General features: G+C 45.9%; 6 protein-coding genes across 6 annotated transcripts; 2 read left to right on the forward strand and 4 right to left on the reverse strand.

Moving 5' to 3' along the window:
- Positions 1-900: 900 nt before the first annotated feature.
- FPRO_08772 (uncharacterized protein) lies at positions 901-2015 on the reverse strand (the record flags this gene model as incomplete). The annotated part of the gene is made up of 5 exons (XM_031222477.1): positions 901-1328; positions 1388-1442; positions 1498-1683; positions 1742-1832; positions 1879-2015. 5 exons carry the CDS (start codon positions 2013-2015, stop codon positions 901-903), a joined length of 897 nt encoding a protein of 298 aa, XP_031087932.1.
- Positions 2016-3280: 1265 nt separating this feature from the next.
- Positions 3281-4789, forward strand: FPRO_08773 (uncharacterized protein; the record flags this gene model as incomplete). The annotated part of the gene is made up of 1 exon (XM_031222478.1): positions 3281-4789. One exon carries the CDS (start codon positions 3281-3283, stop codon positions 4787-4789), a length of 1509 nt encoding a protein of 502 aa, XP_031087933.1.
- Positions 4790-6047: 1258 nt separating this feature from the next.
- Positions 6048-6494, forward strand: FPRO_08774 (uncharacterized protein; the record flags this gene model as incomplete). The annotated part of the gene is made up of 1 exon (XM_031222479.1): positions 6048-6494. One exon carries the CDS (start codon positions 6048-6050, stop codon positions 6492-6494), a length of 447 nt encoding a protein of 148 aa, XP_031087934.1.
- Positions 6495-6903: 409 nt separating this feature from the next.
- FPRO_08775 (putative trichothecene biosynthesis gene) lies at positions 6904-8006 on the reverse strand (the record flags this gene model as incomplete). Its single annotated transcript, XM_031222480.1, has 2 exons — positions 6904-7777; positions 7837-8006. The coding sequence occupies 2 exons, from the start codon at positions 8004-8006 to the stop codon at positions 6904-6906; spliced, it is 1044 nt and encodes a 347-aa protein (XP_031087935.1).
- A 497-nt stretch (positions 8007-8503) lies between these two features.
- On the reverse strand, positions 8504-9461 carry FPRO_08776 (related to ketoreductases; the record flags this gene model as incomplete). Its single annotated transcript, XM_031222482.1, has 3 exons — positions 8504-8883; positions 8945-9126; positions 9178-9461. The coding sequence occupies 3 exons, from the start codon at positions 9459-9461 to the stop codon at positions 8504-8506; spliced, it is 846 nt and encodes a 281-aa protein (XP_031087936.1).
- Positions 9462-9847: 386 nt separating this feature from the next.
- Positions 9848-11239, reverse strand: FPRO_08777 (uncharacterized protein; the record flags this gene model as incomplete). The annotated part of the gene is made up of 2 exons (XM_031222483.1): positions 9848-10661; positions 10713-11239. 2 exons carry the CDS (start codon positions 11237-11239, stop codon positions 9848-9850), a joined length of 1341 nt encoding a protein of 446 aa, XP_031087937.1.
- Positions 11240-11651: the final 412 nt, after the last annotated feature.

Consider the following 11651-nt stretch of genomic DNA (forward strand, 5'->3'; position numbering starts at 1 on the left):
GAGTCCAACAGGAAAAATGACATCTTCTCGATAAACCACAAAACGTGTGTATTGCAGTGACTCCGCGTTATCAATCGTGACGCCTTTGACTTTTGATCCCGTTAGTGAATAATCACCGGCGGTGTCTAGGACCTTACACAGTTAATGCCACGTGAAGGCCAGGCAATGTAGTGGCCTGGTAGCAGTTTATGCTGAGGCGTATTTGACACGACATAGCAAGAGCATAGCATGAAGGTTTGAGCTGGCATAGTGGTTCTTCATGTAGATATATGCTTCTGTATAACTGACTAAGACGGGAAAACAATTGCGAAATATATACAAAACTTACTTAATGAATTTAGTGTAGAGTATATGCCGGGATTAAACATACCCTCATTATCTTGAGATGTTAGTTCACTTTCGCTATCTCTCAACACTGAACTTACCAGCTTAATCCAGTTGAGAGACTGTCTAAGGATGCTTTATTTATTGCACTCATTGTTGTAGCCAAGCCTCAGATTATTGCCCGACTCTTTAATAATGATCATTCCTCACCGCTGGAATGATAAGCTGGGATGCTGTTTGCGTGCTTTAATGCAAAATGAGATATTTGTGTCATCTGTATATGAGTTATCATGTCGTTGCCTAACCCTTAGGAGACAGCTAACTTCATTTATACTTATTATAAGCCACAGCCTTATGATAAAGGTTTATAAATAATAAAAAACCAAGACTAGTATTCCGCTGCTGTAAAGTAGCTAACTGTAGGATCCCGGCATCCCTTAAAGAACAGCCTTCCCCATCAACAAGGCAGGAGTCCTCCATTTCTGTTGGGTTTCTCTTTTAGATATCGCTCAAGACTCATGTACTTCCTACTGGCAGCTCATGAGCAGCAGGAAGTTTTGTACCGCTGGGTAGCCCTTATCCATTGTTCCCAGGCGATCTATAGGCTTTAAATATTGACTGCTGCGAATATGCTGTAGTCTGAGGATCTGTTTGAGGCATAGGGTAAAATGAACCACCAGGTGCCTGGTGAACATATTCTTGAGCAGAGGCCGCAGGATCAAATGGAGGCTGAGCTGTTGTGTTGGTTTGTGGTGTCTGTGTAACAGACTGGCGTTTCTTCCGCTTCAAAAACCAGGTAATGGCACCTATAATGGCACCCAGGATAGGTATCCCTGCTCCCAGGCCCGCGCCTAATCCAGTTTTAATTCTATGTTGCGATGTTTGGTAAGCTATGTGAGTCTTTGAGCTTTCATCCCCGCTTCCGCTATTGCCAGAGGATAAGTCTAGCGATGCGGAGGAGTCTGCAGTATCGGCCTTGGTGCTGCCTCCTGAAACCTCTGTAGCTGTAGTAAATCCCTTAGTCAAAAACTGATCTTTAGTACTATGGAGGTGGGATATTCACCTGTGCTTGAAGTTGATGCCGATAGAGTGGAACAAGTCAGGTTGTGACCTAAAGTCTAGCAATTGGTTAGAATCCGGCCGAGAGAAGATAGTGACCTAAATCACACCAACAGCTTGGCAGACAGATCTTGCATAGCCCTCAGCAGCCTCGCGATCTCCGTCAGAACATTCCTTGTGTAAACAACATATCTGCTCTTCGAGGTAATCCTCATCTTGACAGATACACTTGTAATCGAAACTGTTGCAGTTTGTTGTAGGTGATGAGCTGCTGCTAACTAAACCAGTATAGCAATTGCTCTACGTGATGGGGTAGTTAGAAAAGCCAGACTGCAATGACCAAATTCCTACTACTTACGGCGCAACTAGGAAACTCAGCTTGAGCGGCGGCAATGCAAGCCCAATGGCACCAGGCCACAACTACTATCAGGCTTGGATATGGGCCCATACTGAATCTATCAGAAAAATCGGAGAGGGATTCCAAAAATGACCAACGCTGGCTTGTTATCAAAAGGTGTTGCGAGATCCCATTTATGTCTGGAGCCTTTCATCTTTCCTCTGCTAAATCGGCCCAGCTGAAGTCCAGCTTGGATAGTGGCGCCCATGGGCTGAAGCCCGGGTTCATCTATCATGCTTGCAATAGGGCAGATAATAAAACCGATCCAGGTTTTGTCGACTTTCATAGGCTTATGGTCGCTTAATTCGGGTAAAAATGCCGGGCAGCAGCTAAGCTTGTAATATGGAGCCAATAGCCGTCTGGCCTCTCCAGTACATAGAGATCTGCCCATCTCACCTATCGGTACTGTTCATGGGGTTGTCACACTACTCGTTCCTGTTTAGCAGCATAAATCACAATCAATCAACCTTAATGTTAGCGACCCAATGCCTCTGTGGCCTCCGTGTACTCTGCTGTTGTAATTAGATGTAGATATCCCCCCATTCAATGAACTTGCTACTTGACAGATATGAAAAAGCAACAGGCTGTGAAAATTAGTATATGCAACCTTACCACGAGCTATAAGAGCTCTAGCTAGGTATTATTTTTTACACTTTGTACTTCTTTAAAGGGATCATCGGTTTGGATTACGATCTGCTCTGTCATCCTCTCCTCAAACAATATCCAATGTTAAACCGCCCTGACAAAAATGTCTCTTTCTTAGCCGAATTTGTTTGGAGCCCTAAACTGAATAGTGCAGGGCACCCCGGAATTTAACTAGTTCTCTTAGAGAACGGAACATACTAATAGTTCGCCCGATTAAAGAGGGGTTCAGCAAGCCGGCAGATGAAATGAAACTTAGCTTGGGCCGCAGAGATAAGATAGGAGTAACTGCGCAACTGATATAATACTGTGTTTAACTCTAATGAAAGCTGAGGCATATTGCTTGAACAGATCTCGATGTGTAGAAAAGGTGATATCAGTTTTTGTCATACTATCGATTTCCAATCTTCAAGAGGTAGGGATATGCATTTAGCTTTGCAGCTGAAAAACGATCTGCCTTGTTGAATGCCAAGATGTATTGTGCCGTGTGCTCGGACGTTACATTCTCCAATTTCTAGCCCAATAGGAACCGACATAGTGAAAGTCTAGCTGCATTAAATTTCGAAGCAGGTTAAGATGGATAATCTTTTACCTTAAGCTGGATAGCTAGCTCTAGCCATTACGCAACTTGCCCCATTCTAGCGCTGTGAATAGATACTGGCAATAGTTACGCCATAGAAACATACAATACATATTCATAGCATGGTACAATGGCTCGATAAGTATATAGGTCTGAGGGTATTCTTTTCACTATTGGGAAGAAGTCTCTCAAGCCATTTAGCCACTCCCTCAAGACTCTTTATTATTTGTTTACCTACCTTACCATTTACCTCTCTATTTGCCAGCCAATATTCCAAAATGGGTATTAAAATCAGCGAAAAGTTTCTCAATGATCTAACCACTAAACTTATCAAGGCCACCGATAGTGGCCAAAAGCTGGGGGTCACTGACCCCGAAGAGGTCGGACAATATGTCTGCTCCGTTCTGGCTCTGGGTTGTGAACTTATCCCAGTCATTGGGAGCAGCCTTAGCGCCCTTACTACACTGTTCGGAAGTTTACTCTTTCATCCAAATGCAACTGAGAAGATCTGGGAGAAGCTGCGAGAGCGCGTTGAGGCACTCGTTAAAACCAAGATCACAGAAACTCAGTTGAGCATTCTGAGGAAGAAGATCCGAGGTCTCCAAGATAATATGGAGAACTACACACGGGTCTGGGAAGACTACAAGGATTCATCGGGCGATGAGCGGATGAGAGCAAGGGACACGCTCAAAATGACTCACATCGCCTTTTTGAGCGTAGTCAGAGCTGCTATTCCTGAGTTTCGGGTCGAAAGTTTTGCAGTGCCTTCTCTTCCCTTATTTGCTCTTGCAGCCAATATCCACCTCATGCTGCTATCCGATGGCATCAGGCATGGCATAGCCTGGGGCTACTCGGAAAAGAACATCAACACAATGCGAGCCGAGTTTAAGAAGAAAACTTCGCCCCAAGGTGTTGTTGGATATGCAGCAACGATGGCCTCGGAACAGAACCATCTACTCAAAGGGGCTATCGCCACGGCCATCGACCTGGAAATGCCAACTACTATAGTCGCTACATGGGAAGACGCGTATTCTGACCTCGCTGTCCCTGCATCAGGATACGCAGGGAATGGTGAAGGATACGATGATCTTGACTATGCAACCTACGCCTACAAGGTCTATTACAAAGGGCGGGGACAGGTCAAACCTTACCATGCGGAGCTTAATGACGCCGACAACAGGGGAAGCACAGCTGCAGCCACTCTCAGGGCCTATGCAGACTACGACTCCGGTATGGTCATGAATGTGCTCAACTACGCCGAATACTGGCCATACCTGGCGGGAGACAAGATGCCCGAGTCTGTCTTGAGAAAATTGGACCGAGAGATCTACTTTGGCCCGTTTGGTCGTCACACGACTAATGCCGCATGGAGCGAGTACAGTGAAGCTCCTGTCACTGACCGTGGTCCTCCCATCACTTCCGCGTACGTGAGGGGATGGGATGACATTGATGGGTTGCAGATCAGGTACGGAAACTCCTGGGGTCATGCTTATGGGTCGACTACTGGGGGTGCGCCAAAACAACTCGACCTTGCTGAGGACGAATACTTCTACTGGGTCAGCGTTTACTACGGACAGAAACTTGGAAAGGTCAGATTTTGGAACAACAAAGATAAGGCTTTGGAATGTGGTAGTGGAAAGCATGGATCATACTATGGCTGTGCTGCACCACCAGGCTACAGACTGACAAGTGTCCATATTACAAAGTGGGAAAGCTTCACTCCGCCAGGCTGTGAGGGCATAATCTTGGGCTTCAGACCATCTATCATTGAGTTTACACCTAACTAGGCTGATTTGGTCTCACAAAAGGGATTAATTGAGGATTATCGATTTAGCATAGTCACAATGTACGCCCTTGAGCTATGATTAAAAAGAAGTAGTAGCTTAAGTATGTTTAGTATAAAGAAAGAACATTAACAGGCAGCACGCCGGCCGTCAGCGGGACCTAATAAAGTAAATCGTCTTGAACCAGTAGGTTGTAGTTAAAACTCGTTCTAAATAAAGAGCCAGATGTGTGATTTGCAAATAAGACCTATAGCCAAGAACCTTAATAAGTATTGACAGGTTATAGAGCTTTGCTAAATAAAGAACAAAGAACAAAGGGAATGTACTGAAATAGATTATAAGCTACCAGAAGAATACTAGAATATAAAAAGGTTAAAAGACAGTACTGTGTTCACTACTACACTTTAATATTTACCATTGGGGGAGGCTTAACAGGAAAGAATAATGTTCGCCTTTAGCGCCTGGTAATGTAATACAACAGAAAAATCCTGACTGAATAGTACTGCTTATAATATAAATACTCAAGTCTTTCTTAATTAAAGCTCCCTCATAAACAAAAGCAACTACAAACTAATAGCAACAAAACACATACATATTATAGGATTTTACCAAGTCAACAAGAACTGAAAATGGATCCAATGCACCGCGAACAACGGACATACTCACTGTAGAGATTGTTTGAGTCAATCTTCGGAGGTGGGGGAGTCCGTCGTTTTAATAGCGTTCATGAACACATCCCGGTAGACCTCACCCACAACATCATCGAGCAAAGCCTCGCGGTTCTGAACCCAGAAGACTTCCTGAGTCAAGCACTCCGATATTACAAACACTGCGATTTGAACCCAAGAGCTCATGAACAGGAGACAAGACTTTCCGAAATCATGCAGCACTTAGACAATAAATATGGGAAATTCTTGAAGAGGAGCAACCTGTTACAGCTTACAGCAAATGAGAACTGGCTTGACGAGGCGCTCAAAATTCCTGCCGAGGGATCAATACGCCAGGAAATTATAGCGATCATGCTACGCCTGCAAATGAAACACCAGAAGACAAACGTTTAACTCAGTTTAAATGGACAATCGACAGGGAGCTGGAAGCGTTGACTGGCGTTCGAAAAAAATCCCCCCCTGTGGATTTAGAATTACTTACATTCTGTCCTGTTACAATCGAGCGCAGTTTCTCGCTCCTAAAACCCTTCGACTACACAGAACGGTATTCACTGCATTACATTCTCCTGCGTAAATATTCTGGGGACAGAAACATGACTCACGATGAGGCAGACAAAGAGGCTAAGATTCTCCTTGATGAATATAAAGCAGAGCATTTTGAGAAGTTGTGCGAAGAGTCGAGACAGTTGGCCGAGTGGCATGAACGAGAACACATGAGAGACTTAAAATACTGGAAAGAGACAGAGTATGACCGTAGGGCATATAATCCGTGGTATGATGAATCTGAGGATGATGAGTCTCAAGAGGAGGGGTCTGAAAAGGAAGAATCTGCAGATGAAGAATCTGAAGACGGAGAATCTGGTGACGACCAATATGAAGGTGAAGGGTCTGAAAGCGAAGAAGCTGAGTCTGGGGATGACGGAGCATCTAACTCGGCGGGTATGGATATAGATTTGCTGGAACCCATCAGCGAAGATCTCACTACTCAGATCTCAGTGCTTCGAATTTCTGGTAAGAAGTCAAACGGCGAAGAAGCGTGATTTCGACGACAGCGATGACGCTGATGATGCAGCTGCGTCTGGTTATAAGCGCGCTCAGATGGAACATTGGAGAGAACGCTTTAAGACGTTTTGAGTGCTGCGAGTCTTTGGCTGATGGGCTGAAGCTTTTAGACAACCTGTAGAAAGGAGACTGAGAGATAATGAAAAGGTAAGTCTTGAGATTTTTGTTCTAAAACATTACAAGAGGAAGGTATTAGGTCTTTCTTAATAAACTGCAATGACTATATTAAAGTTCTCAGGATGAGTCTTTTCGTATCTATGGAAAAATATACACAACCCCTTTAAATAACCCCATTGTGTTCCTAGCGCTCTATATTGAAGGGCCTCTGAAAGTAATTTGCTGTCCATTCAAGACCAATACCACTTAGTCCTTAACTGCTTATAATACCTAGGCTTTCAAAAGCGTCTCTACCTCCTCTGTGATGTCTCTCAAGGGGAAAGATGTCCTGTTGCCAGGGAGGGTTCCATTGATAGCATCGCCAAAGAACTCAGTGACAGCATAAATGCTATCAGATATCTGCACAGATGCAACAGTGAATCCGCCTTGGCTGAGGTAAGGATTGGGGATGGTTCCGAGATTCTCAGCAGACTCCCACTTTCCATTGCTGGATCGCAAAACAACAGTGCCGTTGGTATTATCGCTGACTAGAACAACAGTACCGGCGTAAAGTGAGGGCAAATGCAAACCGTCGAGATTTTGACCCAAGGCCTTGCCATTCTTGGATGTTGGAACACGGATCGGCTTGCCCTTCGCTGCCTTGATATCAAATGTGTAAAGCTGACCATCCGTGTTATCAGTCACCAAGAGTGTATCGCCTTTGCGGGAAATTCCCGAGAAGCCGTGAATGGTATGGTTGGCTGGCTCGACGAGATACCATGGGGCGACCGACTTTCCATCTGCGCTGACTTTGATGAGACTGCTCGGAAAGGTTCCGAGAACGAAAGTGTTGCCTTCATCATCGCTTTCGCTGTCTTGAAAACCGCCGTATACACCAGCGGTCGCCTTGGTGAGGTTCGCTCGCCACAGCAAAGAATTGTCTACAAGGTCGAACTTGACAAGCAAGTTGTCGCCCTGGATATTCTGACCAGCGGTATCGAAAGCAGCGCCTGCATCGATAACTACGGAGAGTCTGTCTAGAGTGTCGACACGAACACCGCTTGAATGGAGCAGAGGATTACCGCTGAGCCCGGGAGCCTCGAAAGTATGCACTATCTTTCCACGGTAGGGGTCCCAGGCGACAGCAGTTGCATTGTACAAGACGCTATACAAAGTGTCAGGCCTTGGTTTCATTACTTTTTTTGATCTTCGATCAGGACTAACCTGGAGTACACAAGACAACGGCGCGTATCGAAGTCAACATTCTCTGGGTACAACTGGTACGCATCAATCGTCTTGTTGCCAGAAATCGATGGACAAGTGTAAGGACGAGGGATTGAGAACGCGAGGCTAGCGTGAACGGCCAAGCCGAGAAGAGCGATCTTGGATTGCATGGTGATTGTTGGACTTGTGTTTCGTCGATTCAAGGTGCACGATGAAATGTGAATGAGGATGGTGGCCAGCTGTTTTTGAGGCGGAATGCAACATTGTACTTATACATGCAGATCTGCAGGGTTTATCTGATGTTCTAATTATTCTGAAATCGTCCCGAATTGCTTTTACGTATGTTTCGTCATGCTTGCGGCTATGCCGCCATTGGATTGAACCTTATTATGACAAAGATATCCGGTGGGATAGTAATGCAACTGATCAAAGCGCGAGCTTGGACCCAACATGAAAGGAACGGCCGTAAATGGAGACCCACTGAGTGGGATACCCAGAGTGGGATGCAGTTTGCACGTCTAATGCCGATTGAATGGGAGCTGCTGTTGCACGTGATATCCCACTTGATATCCCACTCGGTTCTTTCACATGGAAACAAGAACATAATTGCAAAACCTCAATGAAGGCAATATTTAATTACTTAGAGTAATCATCCCCATTGCGCCCGTTAGTAGTCGGTTTCTGTTATAATAGAGTCCCACTCCTGCATTGTCTCCAAAACATCCCTTACTTTGGCCCCAATCTCTTCTACCGCATCTTTCCCAACAGGGAGACGAAACGGGATGCTTTTCCCTTCTGCGCAACCCTCTTGTCTGACCAGGTCAAGTACAATCTCGACAAACCTTTCTGGATTTCCAGGCTGCTTCAAGTCTCCACCATGAAGATGATTATGATGAGTCTCTGAAGCTGATTCATAATCGGCAATTTGACTCTGCTTTGGCTGAAGATGGCCCGTCGACAGGAGAGGAGTTCGAAAGCGTCCGGGTTCCATCAAGAGGGTGCGAAGACCAAGGGACTTGGTTTCGTTGTGCAGACTTTCAACAACACCTAACTTTTATGTCAGAACTGGGATGGAAATATTGTCGGGGTCAAATTCCAAGCAACCGACCTTCAAGAGCAAACTTTGAACCCGCATAAGCTCCAGTAAACTGATGCCCGACCCAGCCAGACAACGAACTAATAAAGACCATAGTCCCTGATTTCCGAGCTCTCATATGCAGAAGCACTGCACGCGTGATCTTGATTGGACCAAAGACGTTGGTTTCGAAGGAGGAAACGAATTCATTGTAGCTGGATATGTTAGCAAGGTCGACAATGCGAAATACTTGTTAGGAAGACCACCTGAGATCTTCCCAAGAGCCAGCAGCTACAAAACCAGCATTATTAACCAATACATCGATGCGCCCATAGATAGCAATGGCTTCGGCAATGATTTGGTCAATCTTGTCTTGCGAGTCCGTGACATCTAGCTCAAGGACAGCTGCTCCTTGACTTGCAAGCGATTCAATCCTTGCACTGTTTCGGGCAGTTGCAATGATTTTGTCGCCCCGGGATAGGATCTGACGCACAAACTCCGACCCAAAACCGGAAGAGCAGCCAGTGACAAGCCAAACAAGCTGGGACATGACGACAGAACAAAGAGTAACAGTTGGGAGCAGATATAAAATGCGAGAAGGAATATTGGTGGAGGAAATGGTGTGAGATATGCTGAAGACAGAATGGAAGAAAATATAAGGGAACATCCTGCGCTTTTTATAACAATTGACGGATCTCTTAGGAGAGAATTCGGCATTATGTTGCTTTGGCGTATTTTGGGGACAACGGCCAAAGAGTGGAGGCATGCGGGAATGTCAGCGTCGGAGCGGGCAGAGTGGAAGCGGGGCTTGAGCTCGCTGTAGACCTCGGGGTAAGCAGGGCGGGCAGAGCGGGAATGCGAGGCCATTGCGGCCAGACAGAAAAATAATGATTGACTGTCTCAACTTCTATCGGCCCTATTATCCTTGAAATGATGTCAATTTTGCATTTTGTTGCCCTCCAAATACGAAAGATATTCATCTGCGTAGGGTTGATCAGCTGTCTTGCAAATCTTTTGGTCAAAATGTAGGAGCTTACTGCAAACAGACCACTCGGGCTTTAGAGCCTGAAGTGCATGCGTGATAGCGTCTAACCCCGCAACCATCTCCGCATCATTGTTCTCTTTGACGAACCATGCGCACTCTGTCGCTGCATGATACAGGCAGCCAGCCAAGATGGGTGAATGTCTCGGCCCTTTGGATTGCTGTTGGCTCGCCGAAACTATTTGCCTCGCCATCCGGGGTATCGTCTTGGAAACAATGTCTTGTATGCCCTCCAAGGATATCTGCTGCATTTCAACCTCTTCTGCAAGCCTCTCGCGTGCCGTACTGAAGCTGGGCTCGTTACATGCGTACTCATTGTATAGAAGCAGTCGAGCCAAACTGCACAGCGATAACGCTGAATGCAAGCTTCCATGCGCCGTCGCAATGTCGCAGTCGTTGCTCATGATGCCTTGATCTAACGCTGTCAAGACGATATGTAACTGCAAGGCCTCGGCAGTAAGTTCAACTGGGTCAGTATCTTTTTCTCTGGCTTTTATGTGATGAAGGATCTTCCCAAACATATGAACAGCTTGGCATACTCTTGCGAAATGCCCCACGGACGAGGGTGAATGGAAGTTGCGCGTGAATAGTGCTTCATTGAAACCTATTCGCCCATTCGTCCAATCGTCGTCGTTGCAAGGAAGAAGATCATTCGCGTTCGGATCTGGAGCAGCCATCAGGAGTCGAGGGGAGCCTGCAACAACAACTCTAGGAACACTCAATGATTAAATTCCCATGACACATGGGGTCTGCACATACCTGTCAAGCATTACGATGGCCCACCAAGTCCGTCTCTGCTCTTCGCATAATGTCCATGTTTCCGGCTCCACGAACAATTGTTTTGCATCTTTTTGACTGTGTAGTCCAACCATGGTAGCTAGTCGCACAGCTTGTCCTATCGTTAAATATGCGGCAGGGTAGATACTATGGCCAAGCTCATACAAGGCTACTAGAACAATGGTCTGTATCAGTCGAATATTAATGGTTCCCCCACTCTCCGCGATAAAACTGCCATGCTTTGCCTTTAAATATGAAGGGTTACTTTGCGGCAACGAGGTGGGCTGATCACCATGACTAACGAGAGCCTCAAGGGCCACGAAAACCAGGACGTCAACGACTCCCCGAGTTGGATCCCCTAGAGCTTTTGCGGTTTGCTTCAGGCGCTTGATACTGAGAATGGGCAGCCAGTGGTGGATGGTATTCTCGTAGTGTTCTATCAAAGAGCCACATGTACCAGCTATTGCAAAGCGTCTTTGTTGCTCGACAAAAAACGGGCCGTCATGCATTGTCAATATGTCTCGTGATATTGGTTGGAATAAATCGGAGTCCAAAAAGTACGAGTACGGGAAGTTGTCTGTTCGGTGCAGGCTTAGTTCCGTAGCAGCATCTGTGTATTCCTGACGCACTAAGCCGTTGGTGGAGGCTCTCTGACTAGAAATGGCATGTTCTGTTCCATATTTGCATGTCTTGCCTAGTCGAATACACTAGACAGAGATCTGAGACTTGCATACCTAAGCCGACAGAAGTGAGTACTTACCAGACGGCATGATGGGGTATCTCTTGAGCATCTACGCTTAAGGCGCCTACCGACCACTTAGTTATGACTATAGAGCTGGGATAAGGTCTGGTAGACATACCTACATGCCTCGCACGATGTGAAAGCATTGGCTGGTGGCATATTTGGGAATGGACTAATGG

This window comes from Fusarium proliferatum (assembly GCF_900067095.1).
Source record: "Fusarium proliferatum ET1 genome assembly, contig: FPRO_scaffold011, whole genome shotgun sequence".
In the NCBI taxonomy this organism is placed as follows: Eukaryota; Fungi; Ascomycota; class Sordariomycetes; order Hypocreales; family Nectriaceae; genus Fusarium; species Fusarium proliferatum.